This window comes from Formica exsecta, unplaced genomic scaffold (genome assembly GCF_003651465.1).
Source record: "Formica exsecta isolate Colony F162 unplaced genomic scaffold, ASM365146v1 scaffold421, whole genome shotgun sequence".
In the NCBI taxonomy this organism is placed as follows: Eukaryota; Metazoa; Arthropoda; class Insecta; order Hymenoptera; family Formicidae; genus Formica; species Formica exsecta.
In genome coordinates, this window is record NW_021851451.1 from 757,310 (window position 1) to 780,401 (window position 23,092).

At 35.6% G+C, this 23,092-nt stretch overlaps 2 protein-coding genes across 3 annotated transcripts in view; one reads left to right on the forward strand and one right to left on the reverse strand.

The window, feature by feature from the left end:
* LOC115240249 (partner of Y14 and mago) lies at positions 1-12,466 on the reverse strand. Of its 2 annotated transcripts, none has more exons than XM_029815289.1 (3): positions 11,920-12,466; positions 1,309-1,402; positions 1-1,232 (listed from the first exon to the last, which is right to left on the reverse strand). In XM_029815289.1, the coding sequence occupies exons 1-3, from the start codon at positions 12,038-12,040 to the stop codon at positions 710-712; spliced, it is 738 nt and encodes a 245-aa protein (XP_029671149.1). In that variant the 5' UTR covers positions 12,041-12,466; the 3' UTR covers positions 1-709. The 2 variants fall into 2 exon arrangements, with proteins under 2 accessions (XP_029671149.1, XP_029671150.1); XM_029815290.1 differs by lacking the exon at positions 11,920-12,466 and adding an exon at positions 1,802-2,038.
* The window catches only part of LOC115240248, a 27,860-nt gene continuing 7,640 nt past the window's right edge, over positions 2,873-23,092 (forward strand). The window contains exons 1-4 of the mRNA XM_029815288.1: positions 2,873-3,262; positions 6,886-7,917; positions 8,529-8,628; positions 8,752-8,932. Of these exons, the coding sequence (XP_029671148.1) occupies positions 7,665-7,917; positions 8,529-8,628; positions 8,752-8,932 (534 nt within the window). The 5' untranslated portion in view covers positions 2,873-3,262; positions 6,886-7,664. The remainder of the gene's footprint in view (positions 3,263-6,885; positions 7,918-8,528; positions 8,629-8,751; positions 8,933-23,092) is intronic.

Consider the following 23,092-nt stretch of genomic DNA (forward strand, 5'->3'; position numbering starts at 1 on the left):
GATATAATATAAAATCGTTTATTTTATTGAATCATACTGTGCAAAAAACAATTCGTTTAACGAAAACTCCAGTTGTCTTTATTAAAACTTTCACACTTTGTTTTTTTTTATATGTATATACATAGTATTTCCTCGCTAATAAAAAGATTTTTCATTTCATTAGAAAATTCTCCTTTTATTTTAAAACTGCAACTCTGGAGCATTATCTGACATCATTAAAACTTTAATGCCAAAAATTCTTATTTGCTCTTATTCTCATCTCATTCGTTGTTATTGTCATCTCCTTTTCATTTTCAACAAACTGCTGCAAAGGTTTATGACACAATTTCTGTCCTATATAAGTTAAATGAGTTTGCTACTAAACAGAAAGCAGCAATTCTAAGCACTTTTCTGTTAGTGAGGAAATATTATATATGTATGAATGTGTGTGTATACGTATAATGTTTACATGATCGAGTATTAAAATCGTTGGTATAATTATACCATTCCATTATAAATATATTTATCAATATTATCGATCTGTGCACTGAGCAAACAAGAATGAATACAAGATACAATTGCTGTATGTAAAATTGCCGATCGTCAGAAGGAATAAACGAGTCTTTACTCGTTTTATCAAGTAATAATATTACACACTTGTTGTTGACAAAGTTTTAGGATTGGATGGCACTAATAAATCCGTGTCAAACTTCTAATTAGATATGCTGCTTTATGGAGCAGCTTCTAATCTTCTTATTTCTTTGGAAACCTCCGTTTTTCGTGCCACTTTTTCAAGTATCTCCTTATCAGGATTTTTCAAAGCACCAGTTTTGATTTTTTCCTCTAACATTTCAATTTCTCTAATCTTTTTGCGCAAATTCTTTAATCTCTTTTGTGGATCAGTTGTCGTTTTCTGTGTAGTGTTTGAATTGTCTTTAACTATATTGTTTGTTGTAGTTTGTTTTGCAGCGGATAATGGCTTATCATTATTATGAGTTGAGACTTCTTTATGAAATTCGGGCTCTGAGATCGATATTTTAGACAATCCTTCAGCGACAGGTTCAACTGCTTTAGACTTGTTTTTCTTTTTCTTCTTTTTGGACCCCTCTTGCGTTTTTGCTTGCGTACCAGGTATTATTTTATTCTTCCCTGCTAGGGCCTCTAACTTGGCTTTGTGCTCGGCTATAAATTCTGGGCTAGCACCCACTGGATATAAAGGTTTCTTCACCAATTGCTTTCCTTTGCTTTCATATCTATAAAAGAAATAAGATAAGAAATAAATATAAATTGACAAATATTGAAAATATCGAAAAATATTAGGAGACATACAATGGAACTTCTTCTTGAGGAATATATCCATCCTTTACGCGCCGTTGTTTACGCCATGTACCATCGGGTCGTTGGCTTGCTGGGATAAATGTACCTAAAAGTAATAATCATATATTTTAATCGTGATAATATCGTGAGTATATGTACACAAAATGCATTAACTTTAGACAAATATATTAATTAACATTTATAATTGCATACAGAAATATTTGAAGTGTACTAAATAAAAAAAAAGAAATCTCCTAGAATTAATATATTCGCAAGTGTGTGCGAGGATCCTAGTACAGGAATCATTTCAAAGACATGTCACGGAGTTTGAAATATGTGAAAGTTTATCAAGATTGATTATACAACTGTTGCGCATAGAAAAGAACAATTTATTATTACACGAAACTGTTGGTTTTTACGCTTGTTTACGCATGTTCAAGGTTAGAACCGGTGTGTAATCGAAGAGGTAATTACGAACGCGATACAGTGAATAATTAATCGTTACCAGTCTCGTCCTTGATATAAGTTGACGCCATCGCTGTGTCCCCCGAGAACGAGCGCGTCCGTGAAAAAAATAAATAAATGTAAAAAATATTCGACTATCCGCGTGCCATCCTGCGCGATTATGTATTGCACGGAATTGTATACCGAATCTCCAATGAGATTGGTGTGAGTGTATGTGTATATCTGTACATGGTTTGCGATCGCGGTCAACGTACTTCGTACACTGACAGATGTCGCGCACGTTGAATGCAAGCGCGTTGCATTTCGTATGCATTATTTTTAGTATCAACAGATGTCGCTGGAAGTTCAATTATGTTAGGCGTTCCCGCGCTTTCCCCGCACGAGTATCTAATTGAGCTGGTTAAAAAACGGACGCTCTATTTCCTTAATTACGCAGGATATAGCAGAGATTGAATGTCGATGCGCTTGTTTTCCGTTCGCAAATTACTAAAGGTATAGTCGATCTTTTCTTTGACGCGAATTTTAACCAACTCTAACTTTTTATACTTTATGTATATGTATATATATATATATATGTAGCAGTTTTGGCAAATTTTTTTCAAGATGGAGAAGTGTGGACTTTCTTTTGCAAAGAAATTGTAAGAAAATATAGTTGAATGCTATCGAAATTATTCAAACTATTTGTTTGTTCTAAAAAATGACATCTTATTACACATATAACGATAATATTAATAAATATGTATATAATGAAACACATACATACATATGGTATTATAAAATCTATATGTATAACAAAAGAAAAATATTGGTAAGATATCTATTAGGATAACCATTATTCAACTTTATGCAATATATAAGATGGTTACTTTTTCTTAAAAAATTAAAAACACATATTATATTGACAACATTTTATTATACTAGAAAGTTACTCTGCATAATAATTTTAGAAAAAATCTGTGATATATATAGATCGAGGACTTGTGTAAAAAAAATTTATAAATAAAGAATTAAATTTAAATCATTTAACATAGAATATATGAAAGTTTTAGTATTTTCCATAAATAATATAATCTGTACTTTTACAGGACGATACAGTACACAACGAGTGGGATTAAGAAGCAGGGACGACGCACGAATATCTCGACATCGACTCGAAGAGTATAAGCGATCCCGAGGGTTACCCTTTTGATCTAGCCGGGCTGCTTCCGCGTATTCCGGGGATGCTGCGCGCGCGCACGGAGGGTTGCGCTCCGCGGTCTCATCTCGCAGTTTCGCAGCCTCCCTTTCGCGACCCGTATCAGGTCTACCACGGCTCAATCGGAGGTGCGTGCCAGTAATTTCCCGTAATTTCATCGTCCTGGACAGCCGGGACAGGAGGCACTTGGCGTCCGATCGTTATTGCTGAGAATCCCGGACCCGGTTTTCGGGTCCGGTCTCCCTCGTCCGGGTCACGCTCGATTCGGATGCATCGCTCTGCGTCGGAAAATGGAAACCGTAATTGGTACGTATGCCGCATCACAAATTCTCGTCGTAGATTACAAATTTCTCATTTCTTGTACGATAATGGAATATGCGAGATTCGATTAAACGTTATAACTAATTGTCTCCGGATGCGTTTCTCATTTGCATGTCGCTTTTAAAGGTCACCGGATGATACGTGAAAAGATGGAATCGTGCGGTGCGTATCGTTCGATAAAAGTTCAAAGGCTCTAAGGTCAGGAATAATATAGCGTATCAAGTTGTAAAACTTTTCGTTTACGATGCCTCCCGTACAGGAAATCTTACTTTGACCTACGTAACTATCGTTAAGCGACAATCGGATTCGTCTAAGTAAAAGTTCATAGCGGTTAATCGATGTAAATATATTTTTTTTATTGCATTGACATAAATTTACATTTAACTTTGTTTTAATGTTTGGAAGGTATGTGAAAACGCGAAGATTTATTGATCGAGGAAAACGTTAAAACAAATTTGTAAATGCAAATCGAAATTTTAATTCAAAATTCAAATCAATTTTATTTTTATTTAGTTTCATGTTAAATTTAAAACACTCACGTGATTAAAATATTTTCGAATAATAGAATATGATTTTATTTTAAAAAAATACATAAATTATGAAGATTAATACTAGAATAAAGATAAGTTTCTTAAATATTTCTCTCCTCAAACATCCATAGTCAGGATAATATTTATCGAAGTAAATGCACTTTCTTTTCTAAGAAATCTATAGATAATCGAGATAATATTTATCGAAGCGAATGCACTTTGAGTACTTGAACGATATGCGGCAGATTGCAAGTAAAATCCAGTTCTATCCATAGTTGCATTCTATTTTTTGACAATTAAAATTGTGCGTATATATAATTTAAAATTTCTGCTACGTTTAGGCTATTATCAATAGAAAAAATAATAATTTTTATGCAACAGTATGATCACAATTTACATATTATATATGTTACAATATAATCTCTGTCCACTAGACTATAATTTATCTATGCTTTAAAAAACGTCGTGTCCTCTTCTGTATTAATAAATTTAACAACTTTGTAAAAAATCAGAATAATTTGAAAAGTTGAACAAAAATGCAATATCGATTTTTTAAAGCAGTGATTTACTTAAAACGTAGGACTATCGGGAAATATATAGTAATATGGAATTTCAAATTGAAATAGCAATGGGAGATTTAACATTTTAAAGCAACAAGAAAAGAGAGTAGCAATAGAACAATATAGTTTTCCACAGCATTTTATTGAGATTATATTACATATATTTGCACACATATAGGGGGAAAAAAAAAACAAGGAGGGAAAAAGAGTAATAAAGTAATAAATAAAAGAATAATAAATAAAAGAGAATCCGTCAACATCTATTTATAATACTTTTCTATTATCATACTTGTCATTGGGACAAAAATGGTAGCGTCTAAAAATATCTCTGAAATGTGTAAATTGCATAAAATAGTATATACAATAAGATAACAAGTGAAAAATGCGTAAAATTTAATTTTTAGTTCCCAATTGTACTTTTCCAACGATTAATCGAGACGAGACACCAGAAAAGCAATTGGTATCTCGAAAGTCGTCGTAAAAATTTTAATAACGTAATCGTTGTCGCGCTTACTGGATGCATTATGATCATTCGAGAGTTAAGACAGGGGGATCGAAAGGAGAGCTTGCCATGACGTGATGTTGAACGGCTTCGCCCAAACTGCGGTCCTGGACCTTGCAACCTCCTCCTTCTCCTCCTTCCCCCCTTCCCCTCCCCTCTCTCCCATTCCCCTTTTCATCGGACATTGCACCGATGCAGACGAGGCGTATGAGAAACGGCCGTCTCGCCAGAAGACGGGATCGTCACTCGCGGGAAGAGAAGGCGGCTTATGACGATCGAGACGACGCGCCTGCACCGCCCCATTCTCCCATCTCTAGGACCACAATCTTTCTCGCGAAACGAGAACCAGCCCCGGGAAACTTACGTAACGATTGGGGGACGGCATCTCGTATACGATTACAGGGACGCGATTTATCCTTTACCAAAATTCCAAGCAGGACGCGAAACTGTTCGACGAGAGTTCGTCGACAAGATACGAGCAGAGATCTATCAGAGGGCTCTAATCGTTAACCGAAATTCTTAAATTTAGCATCTCAGTAACACTTAGTAATAGACTTATAATTTACATACTTACACATTTTCTTATGTACGTACGTACTACTCGATATATAGCGATGACTTCGATTTTCGCTTCATCATCGCAGAGTCCTGAATAGAGGTAATAACCGAAGTGTTACGAACCGTGCGGCGAGTAAGCGCGCTTAACGCTAGATTGAACTTTATCCCTGTGCATACCTTGCCCCCGTTGCATAGAATGCCGCGATACGCTACACAGCATGCACTTTACAGCGAGACGCGGCTCCGTCAAATAGGCCACGACGATGTATACATATATCGCGCATGCACGACGACATTATACGCGCCACACGGCGTATCGAGTACACATTGAATATCGCTATCGCGATGATCGACTTTGCACGCATAAGATCGTCGGCCGGGATTTTACGGCTTCTGCGACAACGTTGCGTACACAGTTGGAAAATTTGGCTTAAACTTAATATATATATATTAATATAATATATATGCCTACACAAATTTTTGTGTTAATTTAACATAATACAGAGATGTTACAAATAGTGACACTAATACTACGTTAATATTTCAACACAAAATGAATGCAAACTTCATAGTAATTCGAAATAAATTTTATGTTAAATCAATATATTTTTAATGATAAAATTAACTTAGCAAAACATAAATTTTTCAATTGTGTATGTATCAATTGACATAATGGTCAGCCTTCTATGAAGAAACGCATACAGTAGATATTTCGATATCTCAAAGCGCGATTATGTCCATAAGATGTCTCGAAACTTCTCGCAATTTGGTTTCTTTAGATTATTCATATTCAACTTTGTCAGGTAACAAAAGGGAGAACGATTATTATAGAAGATTATTATGTCGAAACTTTCATTGTTTGACAACTCTGTAAAGTTATACCTCAAGTATATATATTATTAATTATATATATTATATAAATATATAAATATATATATATGTATATATAAATAATTAGATTTCTTTTATGTTGATAATAATATTAACGTCGGAGAAAAGCTATTTATATGATACGCAAAAAATATAATGATACTATTTCTAGAAAGTTGGGCATACATTGCACTTTCAATTATACTTTCTTTTCCCTGATAAAGTATGATATAGTCACGGCCAATATATATATAATAGTATAGTTGAGTTCATAACTGTCTTAAATTAATTAATTTACTCATTGATTATGTAATATCTCAGACAGGATGCATATCTCAAAGGCAGAATAAAGAAACATCACCACGTATTTAAAAAAAAACAACTCATATCTTTATTACATATCTCTTCATGTAAGCATGATTAATAAATTTTGCACAAATTTAAAAAAGAATTAAAGTTTTCCACATCTATCACAAATTACCGTACATTAATTATATGTGATTTAAAAAGTATAATCTCTCTCTCTTTTTTTTTCTTGTTTTGATACCAATTATTTTAATTATATCTAAAAACAAAATATTGTTACAGTAACGCATCAAGATCTGCCAGAAAAAGGAGAATGAACTTTTCACACGCGAATAACATTTACGATGGCCGTGCAAACATCGAGAAGACAAATAATAAGAACGAGAAAAAGGGAGTCAAGTAAATAACAGATAAAGATTTCAACCTTAAATTTTTTCAACATAATTTACCATTTGTCTTAAATGTATTATCGGTAGCTGAAGGAAAATAAAGGACAAAAATCGCGAGAGTGGCATTTTCGACAATGTAAAGAAAGGATTGAGACAGATTTATCTCTTTATATCGCCATGTTCTTATAACACGACGTTTGATGATATTGCTATTTGAGGCAAAATAGAATGAGTATCCGATACGCTAGCCTATCGTAAAGGCTCGTTACAGATGAAATGACGTGTTTGAGCAATCGTATGCGTATATGTATAACAACGTAAAACTTACACATATACATGTTTACAATACATATTAATCGAGCAATTTCCATGCATCTCTCGCAATGCTCTCATCTCCGAAACGAAAGAGAGAGAAAGAGAGAGAGAGAGAGAGAGAGAGAGAGAGAGAGAGAAATGAAATCAAACGCGATAAATTGATATGGAATCTAAAACATTAGAACTAGACGCAATAATAATGTGAAAGAGGAAGAGAAAGAGAGTAAAAGAGAAGACATAATGATCGTAGAACCAAGTATACAACATAGACCGGCCGATTAGTTTCATCCTCCTAATCGATACGGAATTCGTTTAGCCGGCAAATATCCCGGTGATGTATCGTCAAGCACGAATGAAATGGCAGAAACGATGGAACACAATCGTACGAGGTACGCCAAAAGGACAGCTAGGAAGCTGAATCTCACGTCGATGACGTTCCTTCCTTCCACCGTGGTCGCGGCCGCGATTAACGCCGAGACGACGATACATCCGACTAATCCGTCCACGGTAGCGACAGACGATCCTGCAGCAACCGTCACTACCGTCAAATCTTCTCATCACGTCCATAACACGACGGAATACCTGGTCGAGCATGATGAGCTGGAGCATAGTAAGTAGTGCGTTATTATGAGAGAAGGTATATGAATGCTCAATGAGAAGCAGCGGCGGTTTTACGCGGACTTTTAATTAGTTATGCATTTTAAAGATTGAAATAGTTGACCCAGCCAATGAAGAAAAAACTAACATATATATTAAATTTAATAATCAATTTTCTCGTAACGAGAATTTGACGATGAAAATGCTTGATCTTCCAAAAAGTATGTGACAGAAACAAATATGTTCTCTCTCTAGCTATTGTATTTTTCAGGTTTATTATTTTTTTAACTTTTAATTCTTTTGTTCGATGTACACATTTAATTTATTGTTAAATGTTATGTTAATTGTAAATATATATTCCTCGGGTAAAAGAATTATTTGTCATTCCGTTAGAGAGGGGCTCGAGGTGAACTAAAACGTTGATGTTAAAACTTTCTATTGTCATAGATTTACGCATCTATATTCGCGTTTACGTTTCCGTTAAAATATTATGCATACGTAAGCTTCAACAGAAACAATCGTAAAAATTTCCTCACGGCCGCTGCCACGTTTCGCCAGCTAGTAAAATAATTCGAGTTATTATCGTGTTTTTGCTTCAAGAGTTTTATGATCATTATATTTCAGATATCCTCGCCAACTTTTCGGACATACAGACCGTTTTACTCGCATGCATATCGACATTATTACCGCTGATTATCGCCTTGGGAATTGCCTTTGGCGTCAGGTATGCTAACTTTGCTTATTGCGAAAGAGATCCGAAATATTGGTCGAATTATTTTTTAATTGCGCGTAGTCAGCGACAGAATTTTCTTTTTTTTTTTTTCTAACATACATCATCGTTTCGCAGGCACGTGTGGCAAAAGTATCGAAACGGCCGAGACAGCGGGCATGTCCCGGTTTTCCCCAAAAATTTACCTTGGTACAAGAGCGCGTGCAACCGCGATAGCGCAGTCGAGTTCCAGCATCAGCATCCACATTCCGGGAATGTTCCCGTTCAGACTGCCACGAGGGTTCTCTCCGCGCAGGACGTAAGTTAATGACTTTTTCACAATCCTACATATCTCCGCAAGAAAGATGTTATATAGACAAAATACCCTCGCTATCGCTCAAATCATCGAACGATCTTTTCAGATAATGCTAGAGATAGTGTGCAATGAATGAAAAGTCGTTTTTTTTAAATATAGATTTGTTTTCGTTTATAAAAATTCCGAAATATTGAGTATAAAGTTCGAAAATCGCAACTTTAAAAACTGACCCGAAAAAAATTTCTCGTGAATTCGGACAAGATATTTTCGCCTAGATCTCGCCTAGATAACGCGAGACGAAACTCGTCGGGCGAAAGGAAATTACGGTTGGGCTCGATGAGAGATGCGCGTAGTGAACTTTAATGCAATCGATACATATATACGAGCTTGCTTGATCCCCGTATGCATGCTCGATTAGCTTACATAATACGGTAACCACGCAAATACCATCGGCCTTGGTTTAAATCTTGAAGCTGTTCCGTAATAGGATACACGACGGACATTTACGGAACTCGGCCCAGATTAAGTCGCGAGGAATGCTCCAACATAACTTCTCTTCTCGCGTCGTGAATTTTTCCGGTGTGGTTACGCGAATCGAAGAAATGCACAGATCTCTCTCCCCGGAAAGGATCCGAGATGGAGCGTGCAAAGCGGACCTGGTGCGGCGATCGAGGAGCCGAAATCTATGGCTACAGACGTACCGTTATAACGCTTTGCATTTAATAGCGATACGTGTGTGTTGCGCTCATTCGTCTCGCTTAACCCTTTTCGCCGATGGACTCCTTCCGGCAAAGATCCTCGGCTAAAATACCGTAACGCGCGCGCGAGCTCATTTAAAATTCATACCTCTTGCATAATTAACTCACATTCGAAAAGTTGAACAGAAAAAATTTCATTCGCGGGCTAAATTAAAGACGAAAAAAAAAAAAAACAAACAAAAAACAATTAACGATAGTCGGAGACGACATATATTTCTTTCATAATATACTTCCAAAATTTCATCATAAATTCTTTCGAATCTAATTCCGTCATATTTGCAATCTTTGCATTTATGCGAGGGAATTGCAACAATGGATCGTCTTCACACCTCGTGCACGTGCTCCAATAAATAATTCGTGTTTATCGAGTTTACGTTTAGATCCAGTACATTAACTTTGCCCGCCAATTGACGTCGCGGTATATATTATATTGTTCGTACTGCATATTGTGCGCCGCAAGCAAGCGCTGCACACATGTGCGTGTAGGCGAAAATCGCACATTGCAAACATACAAACGCATTATACATATATACGCACACATTATTATTATTTACGTATGTGCGTATGACTCAGCTAAAAATACCGTACGTCTGGTTGGCGCGAGAACGAGTGGGACTGACCTGATTTTAATTTTGCGCATACGCGATCGCGATAACGGCCGCCTTAGCCGAATTTGTCGCGCGACGCATAATTATCGCGAATTATTTTCGTTCTATTCCGATATTGTCTCGTCGTGCAAATGCAAATGTCAATGCGCTAAGGTCAAGAAAAGAGTGCATTTCATTATAGCCTCTATAGCACGCTGTTAACTTCAACAAGATCGGCACGACATGCAGATTATAACGCAATACCGAGTATAAATAATCTATTATATCAAGTACTATATTATTGATAAAATTTTAAAATTAATATTAAAATTTTCCTCTCCCCAAAAGAATAAAAGCAATAGCAATCAGTGATATACAGTTGAGAAACGCGATTTTTCTCTAACAATATTTAACAATATTTAAGATTAACTATTATAAATTGTAAGTAGTAGAATGAAATTATGTCTTTCTTCAAAATTGAAATATTGCACAAGTTGAGCAGAGAAATATTTTTTCATTACGCAAGTTTATAACACAGTGACACTACATTGTAATGGTCAAGCAAGTTGATCAAGAAAGCTTCTCTCGTCGACTAATGAAATAATATTACTCGCCTTCCTTTCGTCCGCCTCAACCGGAGTCTGCGAAGCAAAAGGGCATAAGCGCAGACGTTGGTGAAAGTTGCATACGATGTTTGACTTTTGCAATTAAACCGGACCAGCTTTCCATGCGTGGCAATCCGTGTTTTTTTCCGAAGCGACGGTTTCATTAGTATCGCAGGTTGTCCGCCTCTCTAATTTCGCCGCTTCTTTCGCTTACTTTCTAATAAAATTGCGGTCAATCATTTTCAGCTTTCGGATGCATCAGCGCGCGATTGTCCGTTTCCACGATGCGTAAAAAATATATCTCGTGGTAGCAATGTTTCTCATTTATATAATTGCACAACTGTGTGTGTTGTAATAACGAGTATTTTTCACAATTATTTGTGATATTAAATATTAACATATATATGACACGCATTTGAAATTATAATTAAATTGAATAATTTAAATGTAAATTAATGTACTGTTTCATGAAATTAAAGCGTAAAAAGATTATAATGTAAAATTTCCCTCTTATTGTGCGCAAAATAAAATATTCACGACTAATGATAAATACTTCGCGTCATCTTAAAAATGAACAATCTTCGATGAATATACAGAAATATATAGAATCAGAACAACGCCGATGATCACCGCGGCTCTGGTATAGTCTTCATCATCAAATAAAAAATTTATCCCGCGAATCAAGATTGAAACGTACTCGGGAACCGAGTAAAACGGACCAGCGGAACTTTCATTGATCACACGTGTCTCTACGGAATTAAATGCACTCGAGAAGCGACCAAAAGCGAAGCTGCTGAACAGCGAATGGACGATTCAAATTAATTCAGGGTGAACAGTTCTTCGACGAAAGCAGAGAGGAGTAGATTTGATGTCGATGTTTTTATAAGCGTCATAGCAATGCATTCTTCCAATTATTCACGGTTATTTTAAACTCTGCGTTTTATTCTAAGTTATCTCTCTTTGTATTATTTTGATTAAAATGAGGGAAGAAAAGAGAACATCTTTTTCGCAATTTTAGAAGCAAACTTATATTCACGTACAAATATATCTCGATTTCTTGAAGCCGCTCAGATGCTGCGATTCTACCGATGAATCAAAATTAATCGCAAACTTTGCGAAAAGATGCACAAACACAGAGCATTTATTTATATTTAGATACATATATATTGTCACTTATTGACGATAGTATCTTCATTTTGACGTGTTTCACGTACATCACTATTTTACTATTTTGTTTAGCACTATTAAAGTTCACTTATTGCATTATTGGCACGCATCACAAAATTTTATAGTACCACCTTGGTTTTTATTATTATACAAGTGTGCAATGAGAGAAGATGCAATTCTAATAACTATAAAGAAATGGTGTTTTTTCAGATATAAAATAGATATAAAAATGAAATATTTCCATCTCAATACACAAAAGAGGCGTAATTTACTGTGTAATATATACATGAATTCTATCGAGATGGTTTTTCTATGAAAATAATTTCTACAACCAAAAGCAACAAGTGCACGATGGAAAGACTTTTCGCGTATATTTTTGTAGCCTTATGTTTTAAAAAAGGAAAAAGCAAAGGTGTTAAAAAATTTTTTTTTTTTTTTTTAATTACATTCTGAATATTAAATTTTGACCCAAGTAAAGTGTTCCCGATGAGAACTCCGAAACAGAGTACACTTCTCACTTATTTGACTTGGCGAGAGAACTTGGGAGATTTCGCGTTCCTATTTTCCGCAACTCGCACTACATTTTCCGATAATAGTAAGCCGCCAGCGGCTCTCCCTTGTCTATGCCAGTCGCTAGTTGCTCGCGTAGTACTCGGTAGTGGGGGGTACCGCGCGCCTTCTTAAAGCCTTGCGGTTTTTTCAAAAGCACCGCGCTACCCCCACTGTTGTACATTCTAGCCCCCCCTACTCGTCCGCTCTAACGCTTATGCGTATCCGCGAGGACTTGCATTGCATCCTCGCACCACCTATAAATCGCGCTTTCCCCTGCATACCGCCTCACCCCCGCGCTCCATCTTTCCCTCCCTCTCTATCTCTCTAGCAGCCTGCGTAGCTGCTCTCTCGCCTCTCTCATCGTTGCACCTCCGCGCGATCTTCTCTCTCTTTCTCTTCAAATATACACACATCCATACATGCACGCTGCACTCGCTTCCGCACGTCTCTCGTCGCTTCTTGCCTATGCATCTACATTCTGCGCGTCACACACGCACATACACACGCGTCTCTTTTCTTCATCTTCTCACTTTTGTCAGAGAACTTTTTGCAATGAGAATTCTTTCGATTCGATATTAAATAATTTTTAAAAACTCGAAGCAATTTGCATTTCCAGAGACTCTTTATTTGGAAATATTTGTATAAAAGCGTGATCAGCCAATCACATTAAAATATATTTTAAATAATTAGCGCAATGATTATTTTTAGCTGTAATTTTTGCTCGCATTCTTTATTCCGAGATGCAAACGCGTTGGTTTCATTCGACGCGCGAGAAAAAAAAGAATAGGTGAAAAAGGAGAAACCTTTTATAAATACTTTTTGAATACGGGCTTTGGATTTCAATAATCGTTGGAATGATCGTTGTACTACATGTGCAACATGTGCAAATGGCTATACAGCGATAGCGACAGAGCGCCGTGAAAGTGTGTCATTGTTTACGCATAGTCGGTTTGCGCTGCAACTCGTGTGTCGATACTTTTTTTTAGCTTCAACTCGTCGGTTGGTTTAGTACTGTCGCGATATTTTCAGATACGCGTTAAAGAGATGATAAAGAGCGCTAGATACTGAGAAATGATTCATTCTCTAATTCAACACGTCGCACACATATTTTATTTTTCTCTTCTATATCTATTTAGTGAAAATCGATTTATTCGCCGTTTATTAATCTTATTTGAAGACTTTTCTATAAATTCTATAATATTGTTATTCTATAATATCATAATAATATCGTTATCCTTGTTTCATGTAATCGAATCTATTCAGACGCGTCGTGTTTATGTTTACCTTCTACGTTCTCGTTGTCTATCTCTGTTTATTTTTCTTATGTTTTTTCTTTGCTTTTTCTAATATTGTCGAAGTTCCTTTTCATGTAGTCAGTCGACAACGAGTCTCGGAAGGAATCAGACGTGAAATAAATAAGTATCGTTCTCTTGTTAGATAGTGTTAATCATTATTTTCAAACCGAGATAATCCTACAGATTTTCCTACTCGCAGAGCCATTAAAGATCCTCTTTATCTTATCAACTTTTTTTTTTTTTTTTTTTAACTAAACAATATCGCTAAATATTTATCTCTGTCGCAAGATACCTATATATAAATTCACAGTGTTGCATTTTTTGCACATTCGTCCAAGTTTCTCATTTTTATCGAGAAGTGCTTTCGTATACAAGTGTAATTGGCTATTAATTACTTCGCAGAAAACATGCGTTTAATAATAGAAAACGCGATCTTTACATTTTTGTTAATACATATACGCCAACTGAATCATCATGCAAATTCGAGTGCGATGCTAAAAAGTTTGATATCTCCGTAATATTTTTTTGCATTGCATTCACGTTACTATTGATTTAAATGAAAATTAACTGAAAATTAAATCAGAGCGAGCATTATATATAAGATGAAGGTGGCGAATTTTTTGTTCGAGTAACCACGTCTTTCCCTCTTTTTCGCTATCAAGAATAATTTTAAACGCAATATTGAAATACTCGAAAGGATCAAACTTTTTCTTACACGACACGATTATCAGTGCAATAAGCTGCACGCGGCTAATTTGTCTTTACCCTAACGTAAGTGAATATATCGAAGAACTCTCTCGCAATTAACTGCAGTATGTATTAGCTTGCATTGCGATAAGCCAAACGACTTGAAAAGAGAAGAAAAGTAATGTATGCGCCACATGCTTTCACCGTGAGTCATACTATTTATTCATACTGGCTCGAACGAACCAATCGCCTCTTGCAATCGCGAAGACGAAACTTCGTTTCAAGCGCGGGCTATATGCATATTAAACGTGTCGTTTTTGTCGAACACATACACACACACGCACACATACATATACGCGTGAGAGAAAGCGATCTGTGCTTTAAACCGTCGAATTCGAGGGATCGACGTGTAGCTCTCGATATATTCGGGATGCCGTGAAAAACTAGTCCCGATCATCCCCCTCCCTCTTCCATTCTCCGGCGAGGAAAATCACGCGCGACGCTAAAATAAAATCGGCGAGGGCGTGAAATGCTCGCGATGCCGATCTCGTGGAGGAGATAAGTTTAGGTCACCCGGCGTTATAATGCGCCGGCTAACCTTACTTTCGCATTGCTAGATTCAATTCATGCCAAGGCTGACTGGGTGCGTTGCCCTCGATTGCCCCTATGCCGTTGCGTTGGTCGACGCCGCTCGATCTTCCCCTCGCTCTTCTGCGACCGGCGCTCGACGCCGCTAGACATCGTTTGCCGCTTCTCGTAGGGAGAGAGAAAGAGAGAGAGAGACTCGACTCGACTCGAGTCGGAGTCTGGCCGATATACGGCACGCATCACTCCCCGCAAAAAATAGAATGAACCGTGTTAGCTATCGGCTATTTTAGGGATGTTTAAAAAGCTCGACGCGATTAAAGAACATAAGCGATTTCGAAGAATTCATCTTCGGATTGAAAGCAGCTTTATATTAGGATCGAGGCTGCTCTAGCAATTTGCCCTATTTATTCATCTATTTATTTATAAAACGAGAGAATCTCTCTTTTCTTTGCTGCAATTTCTTTGTGATTGCACATGCACCAGAGAAAGGAGATGGAAATATATTATATGAAGATTAAATACTATTGCTTGCTCTCCCCGAAAAGAACAATGAAAAGATAAAACGAAAAAGAAAGAAAGAAAAAACTTAATTATCGAAAACAATGAATTAATTTGCGTCTAATATTATGGCTAAGCAGCAAAAACCGGAAAAAATATTTTAGATCAAAAAACTCGTTTGTATGATAAACACAAAGATTAAATTTTCAAAAATGAATCACGACATGCATATTTTCTTAGGACAAAAAAATATACTTTTCGTGAAAGTCTCAGCTTGCATTATAAGACACGAGACGAATGTGAAAGAAAATGTTTATACTGACGATGTTTGTCGATATTCTTTGGGTGAGAAAAAAAAAGATCGCAATTTTGAATTTAAATATAAGTGGCAATGAAAATGCCCCAATATCTTATTTCTCTCAAAGGATTTTTTTCGATTGCTCATCTAAAACCCGCGTCAAATCAAGAAATTGACGAAATCTTCGTCGAATTGAAAATAGCTTCGATTAATTGATCACGAAGGATCAATTAAAATGGAGACACATTCGCGTAAAACGCGCAACATATGAGATAAATTATGTAATTTGAAGTATTAAAAGCATTATTTATCGTTCATGGGTCGTCGATGACGTTTCATATTATCGAGCATTATGCGGAATTCAATCGATTTCTAGATCATGTTGCACCGGGGATTCTTCGATATTGTCGCATATCGTGTATCATTTTCTCAATAGAACAGCCGTATCCATTCATCGCGATACGTTTATTGATAGCGAGTTATTTCAATGCATCCAACGTACACGCGCGTGTCAGGTTTGAACTAAATCTTCGATAATAACAAGTGGATTTCTCAAAAGTAGCGTCAAATTTCTTTCGTATTTATTTTTATTTAACGCAATGTTTAACGATGCATAAACTTTTCATCAACGCGGGGCGATTTTCTTAATAATATGCTTTCGATAACTAGATAAGCGTGTCTACTGCTTATCTATTTTTTTTAATTAATAATTTTTTTTTTTAATTTGATTTATTCATCTTCTTTAAAGCCCACATTTTAAGACAGGTCTCTAATTTATGACAGAATTTAGGATGGAATTCTATTTATTATTTCATGTATTGTGAGTGTATATTCTGATTTTTTAAATGTGTCTTTATTATAAATAGAATTATATCACGAATATTATAATATTATAAATCGTCTAAAAATTAATTTCTCTCTCTCTCTCTCTCTCTTTCTCATTCTCTCGTTGATCAATTCGGTTCGATTATGATACGCGATATTACGCAGATTTTTTATGCTTCGCGCAATTCCTCGCGGGTCTATCCAAGCGATTGCTTATTATTCGGCCGTACATTCGTCCATGGGTGCATTTCGCTTAACCACCCGTTTATTCGGCTGTACTTCCACATACTCGTCTCTCTCTTCTTCTCTCTCTCTTTGACCATACGCGCGGGACCGTCCGACCGACTGGACCCGCTCGTCGCGGCCGTATCGTGTCCGTGGGGTGGCTGACCTAACAGAAGGGGTCGTTGCACTCGTGCGCCTGGGTCCGCTTTCACCCTACCACGTCTTTCTCTTTCTCTCTATACTTCTCTTTTGGTCAGCCTCGCGCGCGCCGGCGGACCTATCCTCCCATCGCATCTCTCTTTCACGCATCGCGGATACGATATGACTGTTCTTTCCTCCATTCCTCCTCTCCCTCTTCGTCCTGACTTCTTTTTCTTTTTCTTTTTTTATTATTATTCTTCTCTTTCTTTAATTCCTTCACTCTGTGCGGTTCTCTACTCTTATCCTACATATTGTCCATTCCGCTCAAACCTCGACTGTGTAGCCGGGACCAAAAGAAATTATAGTTATTTGCCACCGACCCTTTCGGATAGTCGATTATTTCGCGGCAATCGCCCTCCCTCCTCCATTTCTCCCTCTCTTGCTATCCATCTCTTCCCTTGTTCCCTCTATTCTTTCTCTTTCTCTCTCTTTCTCTTCTCTTTTCTCTTCTTTTTCGTCTTTTCTTTCTTTTCTTCTTTTCCCTCCTTTATCTTCGATTGCGGTTAATTATTTCGGACAATATATAGATAAATGTTAATCACGATTAGTCAGAAATTACAAATAAATATTTATTTCTAAATTATCTCGTGAGGGACTTAATAATATCAAGAAGTTTGTTGATAATGAGAATGTATGATTAGATGTATGATTAGTGAAAAACATATTTGCCATTCTTCTCCCCCTTAATTTCCTTTTCTATTCCTCTTTCGTTTTTTTCTCAATCTGTGTTGCTTCTTATTTCTCTCCCCCTCTTTTCTCTCTCTCTCTCTATTCGATCTCTTTTTTTTTCTTTCTCTCCTTGTCTCACATCCTCTTCCTCCATCTCTTCTTCCCCCTCTCTTATCTCTGATTACAGAATCTCTTCATCACGAGCAAATCAACTCCATTCTTTGAGACGGAGTTCAATTTTGTGATGATGCTAGAAAATATTATCAAAGATCCTCTAATATGTTATTAGTATAGTAAAAATTCTATGTTTTTTATATTTTACTATAGTATCACATTTTCTAACAATTTCTCATTAGACGATATTAGAAATTAAATAAAAACTATAATGGCATAAATAAAGGAATAGAGAAAAGTTGAAAACAAAAACTAAATCCAACTACGAAAACATAATAATTCATTTTTTTTTTAAATTGTTTTATTTCTGTGTTTCGAATTGAATTTATTTTTATATGGCTTTCCTATTTAATTTTACAGAGTTAAGATACAGCGCGATATTTTTTGATAAGATTCCGATAAAATATTTCATAATGAAATTCTACAGTGGAAAGCATGATAAAAAATATGTATATAAATATGTGACGTCAGATTTTGAATATAAGAGCTATCTCTATATTCGCAATACTATAGTTATAACAAACGGATTTTTCCGGGTTATGTTAATTGAGATAATTATATTCAAGACAATGGAAACGTTACACTACGGCATAGTCGCAAATTTAGGTTTTTAGCACGGAACAACGAAGCGCAGTTATCGAATGACGTAGTCGTTATAAAGTGATAAGGCCCGTTGTTTGCTATATGTTCGCGAGGCGTACCAGACTATGATAGAGATTAGCTTATCTCTCGACTACGAACCATAAGGAGGTCTCTGTTCATTTGCCAGCACTATGTCAATATTATTTCGCTGACCGTCGTCATGCAAACGCGGTTCCGAAACTGCAGCTTTATTCGCAGCTCTCGCGTATCGCATTTCTGATAGAAAAAAAAATCACAACTTCGTTATAAGAGGCTTCTCTAGAGATAACAATTGAAAGGAAGAAAAATTATAGACAGTTCTGGAAAAAATGACATTGCTACTTTCTAGCTAGCTTGAAACAAATGATATAATATTTAAATTTCTCTTTAATAAAAAAAAAAATTATTGGAGCCAATAAATGGCGGTTTTATGATTTTATTTTTGTTGACTAGAGTAAGATTTTTTTTTAACATACAGAAATTTTTCGAGTCTGTCGTGTGCATCTTTGCCTCTCGCGGCCAAGAGAGATTAGATTTCGCTCGATTATTCGCAAATATTTTGGCGCAAAAATATCAAGTGGCATATTCGCCTATTGTGAAAATAGAAAGATGAAACTCAAAGCTGTTGTATGTACCGTTCACCAAAGTTACCATTACTTTTTATCTGGCACGGTTTTTATCATAAAGGTCAAACAAATTCGAGTAGCCAATTCATATCTGTCGTGGCTGTCTTTTCTGAAACTGCCGTCGGCCATAAATGTTACATGAGCGCCCAAAGCGACTGACATTAATATGTAAGCGTTATGTGAAAGAAAGAGATGCGGATATGTTCATTTCCCAATGTAATAAACGTTATTAACTTTATTATAACAAAACATATAATAGAGCTAATAATAATATTTAATCAATAATAATATTTAATCAATAATAATTATTATTATAATTACCTTGTAGGATATAATAATAATAAAATTAAATAAAAGAAACTTTATGTTGCAACAACAGCGATATCGATGGCTGTTTTATTCATAATTTTTTTTTCACAATATTTCTTATTTATTTTCTAATAGATGACACGACATAAAAAAAGTGTTTAAAATAATATCTCTATTTATTTTAAAGAAGTAAGGAAGAAATACTTCCTCTCTCTACATTAATTTTGCATTTCATAAATAATCTTACAAATGCAGTATTTTTTAACGATCTTTTTGGGGTAAAATCTGAAATTTTAAGAGATAAACTATTATATATCATATATCTTTTTTCTAACTAAAAAAGCTTACAAAATTACTAATATTTTGTATTTTCTAAACATTATAGATTGGCGTTATGTAACGTGATATAATATACTGACATAATATAAGCAAACTAAGGAAGCAATTCAATATAAGTGCAAATCACATTGGGGAACCTTGAATCCTCGAGAGACGTTGTCGTCATTCCTCTCTCCTTGATGCATCAAACATTCATAATCAATTACGAATGACGCATTAGAGCCTGACCTCGACGATGAAATATTTCCGTTGGCTAGTCTTTGGGCTTCTACTAATCGCAAAAGCACAAGTATAATGCTACGGAATTAAAATAATTTTTTCAAAGAACCCAAGTTTAAAAAGGGAGAGCCTATTTATATAATATCAAATGTAATATTAACAGTTAAATACAGCGTGATATGACAAATAATTGCCTTATAAAAAAAATTAAATTTAATTAAATTTAAAAAAGCAAATTTGTAAGAAAATAGAATATAAAATAACGTAGTATTTTTTTAGGTATCTTGTATATCTACTGTACCCGCGGTATAATTATATGCTATTTATAATTAAGTTTAATTTCGCATTGATCATTGTAATATTTTTTTATTAAACTTACATATTGTGTGTGGTTTTTTTTTTGTTTGCCCACTGACTGACGCCTATTTGTTTAATCAACTCGCAGACGCGCCGTGATGTAATTAGAGCCTAGACTATCTTACAGATGATGAAATAACGCTCAAGACCACGTCTATCTCGTTCGTGGCTTTCTATTTGTATGGCCGTGGTTTCTGTTATGGTATAGAAAGAGACTAGAACCATTTTGACCGTCTGGGACCTCTAACGGTATCGTTAAAAGATGCGTCACGTGTCGAATATTCACGCTACTTTTGGCATCTCAACTAATGCGCAATCTATCCGTCGCTACATTCCGCTTAATTTATTTCTCTTCCTTCTCTTCATTTTTTTCTATAGAATATAAATAATATAGCAAAAGTCTGAAAATAAATAGTCGCAATTTAAAAAAAAAAAAAAACGCGTTGGATCTTACATTATTTGTCTATCTTTTGTTGCAAATGTGTATTCGATACTTAATATATTTCCCGAAAGATAAGATTGGACTCGTGTATTTATGACAAGAATTCTTATTATAAGGCATGATAATATTAATTCTAAACAATTTGATATATTTGCACATAAATTGTGCCAATTATTTTAATCTGAAGAGATTCATCTGTTAAAAATTGACTTCGAGGTTGACATTGTCAAAATTAATGTGATAATTGTTTAATCTTTGAACTTTTAGATATTATATGTAGTGTGGACATATCATGTTTCTCGATGATTATTCATCGATATATTTAATATACGAAGTATAATTAAACAAATGTGACATTCGCTATAAAAAGGAGATCTATTAACGACAATCTATTCGAATGTCATAATCGCTGCTAGAACGTTCGCGTATAAATATCCGTCATTCGTCGTGACCGTCTGCAACCTCTAACGGTGTTAGCAAAAAAGCCAGACGCAAAGCGACGAATGTCCTTGAGTGCTTAGTGCGTACTTGAATGTCTGCTAGAAGCGGCGATACGGCTGCTGGTATAATAGTATAATAGCCTAACATAAATATATTCGAGAGAGATTTGTATCTATAACGTATGATGGACAGCACAATTTTCGTAAGACGTAAGGCTCTCTATTTAGAAACTACTAGTTTCTATTATACATATATGTGCGCCAATGCGAGTCGGAAACTTAATTAATTCTACATTTATTTAATAAATTAACATTGATTATCCATTAAGTAATATTTAATAATATTTATTATATGTATGCAACATTCTAAGTGGCTTATCTATCTAATGTTTTCATCTTTCGAGTCTACTTCCGATATTAATAAAATATCACAATTATATTCTATAAGATTGCATTAATTACACTCTCTCTTTTATAAAATGTGGATTTCTTTTCTACACATAATTCACAACTCGCTGACTCGTGTGATTTAATCTCTTTCTCTAAAAATTAGAAGACACAAAATAAAATTTTCAGACGTGTCTGTTTACATGATTTTCTAAAAAAATCCGGTGTGTAATATTCGGCTTATTTACCGATTCACGTGAAAGGTGAAAGGCTCAGGTATATGGAACAGAAGAAACTCGTCTACACGACACTCTTAGATCGCGTAGATTTACCGATGAATGCCCGATAGGCTTCATAAATACATAAAAATAAAAACGATATATAGGTATGTTAAAAATATCTCGAGAGCTTAAAATTTTTTTTACTAAAAAATAACCATTTTGCATCGTCAAATTTTTGATACATGTATACATTGAATATAATTTATGCTTACGTCATCGAATCTCCGTTTAGTGAGTGATTTTAATTTGAAAATATACGGAAAAATATATGCAACTGGTTTCATTCAATTTATCTAGGATACGAAGCACATGTGCACTCACATATTGCCGCGTATTCGTGTTTTTGACTGCCATCCGCGATGTACCGAGCCAAGTTCTCCGCAATGATACCTGCTCGCTTTGGCTAACGCGACGACCGGTGTGTGTAGCGATCTAACAGAAAAGGAACGGAGAAACGCAGCGCAAGAGCAATGCCCCTTGGGTCAGGTTCAGTACCCTTTGGCACAAGGCAGCCCGGAGAACGACGTAACCGGCGTGCATCTGCGTGCGTATTGGTGAACGCGCGTACACGCCAAGTTACTACACACATCTACTTACACACGTTGCGAGAATGGCTTTTCGCGAGTGACGCGTGATAGATAAAAACTGAACGAGGCGTTCTTCTCTTCCTCCACGTTTCGTAAATTGGGATAGCTTAGCTGCGTTAAATCCTACCGTATCTCGCGAAGCGTATCACCGAAAAGTTCGCATCGTTGTTTGCGTTCTTTCGAGCGGCGCGTAGCAAAACAGCTTTTCCAGATTTACGATGCTGCCGACTACTCTATGCTAAATATAAATGTCGACTTTTGTATTAAAAACAAAAATGAACTAGCTAAAACGCAAGGTATCGTTTTACATAAATGGTTATGCTGTCGAAAATTTAATTTTCCTCAAATGTTTGCGAGTTAATGATCGATAATGTAAATACAAAATGTTTTCTCTTATTGTTTATAAATTCGATATTTATTAATATA

Bases quoted from the DNA above. Each gene is read 5' to 3' on its own strand.
- LOC115240249 (XM_029815289.1), bottom strand. From the start codon at position 12,040: ATGTATCTAAATATAAATAAATGCTCTGTGTTTGTGCATCTTTTCGCA. The intron at 1,403-11,919 runs GTACGTGAATAT...TATTACTTTTAG, and splicing joins CAAGAAATCGAGATATATTT to GTACATTTATCCCAGCAAGC. The intron at 1,233-1,308 runs GTATGTCTCCTA...TTTCTTTTATAG, and splicing joins CCTCAAGAAGAAGTTCCATT to ATATGAAAGCAAAGGAAAGC.